This window comes from Cynoglossus semilaevis, chromosome 19, assembly GCF_000523025.1.
Source record: "Cynoglossus semilaevis isolate Cse_v1.0 chromosome 19, Cse_v1.0, whole genome shotgun sequence".
Classification (NCBI taxonomy): domain Eukaryota; kingdom Metazoa; phylum Chordata; class Actinopteri; order Pleuronectiformes; family Cynoglossidae; genus Cynoglossus; species Cynoglossus semilaevis.
Window position 1 is genome coordinate 17,571,927 of NC_024325.1, and position 3,477 is coordinate 17,575,403.

A 3,477-nucleotide genomic window follows, 5' to 3' on the forward strand; every position below is an offset into this window, starting at 1 on the left:
TGGGAGTTGGCTTTAAGGTATTGCGTAACAGTAACATTTGGACCCAGGCAAAAATAGCTCCTGTAGAGGTCGCTGTAAAGGTCAGAATGATATATTTCAGATGAATGTGTGAAATGATAATTAATTTGACTAAAGAAGAACTGAATCACAGAGTCGTTAATGGGTTCTACTGAAGGAAACGGGACCGACGTGTTCAAACACCTTATCTTCAGGTCCCGGCTCCGGAACATTCTGATGTGGAGCTCCTTAAATCAGACCTCGTGTCATGATAATGTTTTAAAAAAAAAAAGGAAAATCACCTCACGGTTAAATTTGATTTGAGTCGGGTCAGATTGATGTCTCTGAACATCGTCCTCGTGTTCTGGGGTGACCTTTGAGGAGTTGACCTTTAGGTCCACTGAGTCAGAAGACGGAGACGCAGTCAGGTCTGAAAGGTTTCTAAATCTGAGGTTTCTGCTGATTTTCAGTTTCTGGAAAGAGTAAAGAGAAAAATACTGTCCTGGAGAGGGCGCTCCCTCCCCTGGACAAAGAGGAGGAAATAAAGTGTCCTGTTTTATTTACAAGAGAAATGAACGGTGGCATGAGTGGGTGTCACCGAGGCTGAGCTTCTCCCTGACCCTGAGCCGTTTGTTGGAACTGCAGACACTTGACTCTGACATTTTCAGAGAAGGACTTCACAGCTGTGTTTTTGTTGCTGCCTTTTCTATTGTGCCTCTGCAGCCGTTACTGCAGCGCAGGAGATGAACCCAGGTGCCCTTCAAGACACCAGCTCAAATGACACAAGTGACGGTCTGAGCTTTATGGTCAACAGAGGGTCAGGCCGAGGTCTAGGGTTTCAACACACTGTCAGAGGAGAGAGGCTGAAGTTTAAATGTCACGGCCGGGTATGAGACTGGAAGATGATTGGACCTTTGGCATCTAGGAAAACTTGTTCACACGAAACAAAATCTGTTGAAATCATTTTTTTTTTTTTTGGTGTTGATGTCGCTGCAATCTCGTCGACGTAACTGTATCATCTAGACAGAATCAGGGCTCCACCTGGTACCAGAAGGTCATGCATTCAGGTGCTGCTGGGTTTGAACCAAATTCGGAGGAGCTTCCGTTAAGACTTAAGACCGTTTTTTTTTTTCCTAAAGGGCAAGAAAATGAGTGCAGTGGCAGGTTTGTCAGAAGTGTAGTTAAGAACAGAGTCAAGGTGAGAGGCCTGGAGGGTAATGGAAACAGTGAGGACACTGTGAGCAGACCTCAGCGCCCCCTGGGTGCCAAACTGTTCCGCCGTTAAATATTAATGCCAGTGATTGACCTTTTCTTGTTAGAGCACCTGGAGCTCCATCATGTATTCTGTCACAAATATACAGCGTGTCACAGTTGTACCTGTTAGCATTCACTCTGACGATGTGGTACTGGTACTGTTTTATGGCAGTGTTTGCGTCTGATCGCCCTCAGTAAAGTCAGGACTTACTTTGGGGTCTTTCTCGTAGTAGTGCTGCTGGGTCCTGATCCACCGGCCAATCAGGTGGTCCCGCACCGTGTGGGCCAGGGCGAAGTAGTAATCCCTCCTGGTGGCCACGTTCCTGTCCTTGACCAGGGTGAAGTGGAGGTGCCGGTTGAAGTTCTGCTTCAGGTCCGACACGTTCTCAACGCCGGCGAGACCTCGCACCGAGATCTGTTTCCTCTTGTCGTGGTCGGACAGGGGTCGAGACATGGTGGCTGGAGATGACGGAGCTCAGGGCTCTGACCAGGGTGGACCAGTGTAAACAGTGGGTGAACAGGCAGCAGCGGGGGGACACACACCAGCAGGACCAGACACACACTGAGAGGGGGCGCCGCCGCACACACACGGGGGCAGTTATTTATAGACTCCACTCTGAATATGTAGCAGAGGGTGGGGGGGGGGGGGGGGGGGGTGTTAGGAGAAGGGTGGAACAGTGTGTTGAGGCCGAGGTAATTTTTCACCATGGTAACAGAAAATGTGGCGTGGTGTTTGTTTCTTCTGTCTCAGTTTGTACTGTTTGCATAAATAAGCACCTGTTGGGGAAAATTGAACTTAATTTATATTGTCTGTCGTGTTCTTCACTCTCAGTGTTTGGAAAAAGATGGATTAATATTTAATGAATTTATGTGATGCATTGTTGATGCAGTATAAATGACATTATCAGACACAAAACACAAATAATGATTTATGCAAAATCAGAAGTTCACCCTCACCTGCTGAGAGACTAATGTAGAACTGTAGCTAACGTTAGCTCTGGGGTCTGTACCAGGACTGTTGTAGCTAACGTTAGCTCTGGTGTCTGTCCCAGGACTGTTGTAGCTAACGTTAGCTCTGGGGTCTGTACCAGGACTGTTGTAGCTAACGTTAGCTCTGGGGTTTGTACCAGTACTGTTGTAGCTAACGTTAGCTCTGGTTTCTGTACCAGGACTGTTGTAGCTAATGTTAGCTCTGGTGTCTGTACCAGTACTGTTGTAGCTAACGTTAGCTCTGGGGTCTGTACCAGGACTGTTGTAGCTAACGTTAGCTCTGGGGTTTGTACCAGTACTGTTGTAGCTAACGTTAGCTCTGGTGTTTGTACCAGTACTGTTGTAGCTAACGTTAGCTCTGGGGTTTGTACCAGTACTGTTGTAGCTAACGTTAGCTCTGGGGTTTGTACCAGTACTGTTGTAGCTAACGTTAGCTCTGGTGTTTGTACCAGGACTGTTGTAGCTAACGTTAGCTCTGGGGTCTGTACCAGGACTGTTGTAGCTAACGTTAGCTCTGGTCTAATATTGAATAATAATGCATTTAGTATTAATTATATTTAATCAACTACAAGTACATAATAAAAATCTTGAGAATCTGTTTTAACTGTCAGTCTAATCCTGGAGAATATTTAATGAAAATAAAGGCTTGTGATTGACAGGTACTGCAGTAGTGGCACACGTTGGTCTGGCTCTGGAATTCAACAAATTGACACATTAAATCCCCCGTCCTGAATAATGTACAAACCCAGAGGAGCCATCTGTCTGAACTGGGACTCAGACCTGTGACCTTGCTTTGAGGCAGCAGCCACCACTGCTCCACCCTGCGGCCCTGTTTCAGCAGCAGCAGCAGCAGCAGAACCTCTGAAACAACAGTAATGCAGTGTTTCACATTTTCACGCTGCTGCTGCTGCTGCTGCTGCTGCTGCTCCTCCACCAGCAGCAGCAGCTCTGTGTGAGTAAGCAGCTCGTCCTGAGTTTGTGTGCAGATCACATCTGTTCCAAGCCTGTAGCAGGAGGAGACACAAAAACCTCAGCTGCAGCGTTGCTGCTTAAACACGCTCTATTTTCAGGCCTCACTCAGTCGCAGCCAAACTATCATGAAACCTTGACCTTCTATAAATAGTAGCTCTGACCCAGTCCCAAAGGCCGTGATATTTGAAAGGCATAACTTCTTAATGTCAGCAGGAGCCGGCAGACAACACTTGTATATGATTACAAAGATTCAAAGAAACACAC

General features: G+C 46.8%; 1 protein-coding gene across 1 annotated transcript in view; it reads right to left on the reverse strand.

Annotated features, from left to right (window-relative positions):
- Nucleotides 1-1,825, reverse strand: part of pygma (phosphorylase, glycogen, muscle A) — an 11,813-nt gene extending 9,988 nt beyond the window's left edge. Inside the window, exon 1 of the mRNA XM_017041873.2 lies at nucleotides 1,463-1,825. Coding sequence (XP_016897362.1) covers nucleotides 1,463-1,705 — 243 coding nt within the window. The 5' untranslated portion in view covers nucleotides 1,706-1,825. The remainder of the gene's footprint in view (nucleotides 1-1,462) is intronic.
- Nucleotides 1,826-3,477: the final 1,652 nt, after the last annotated feature.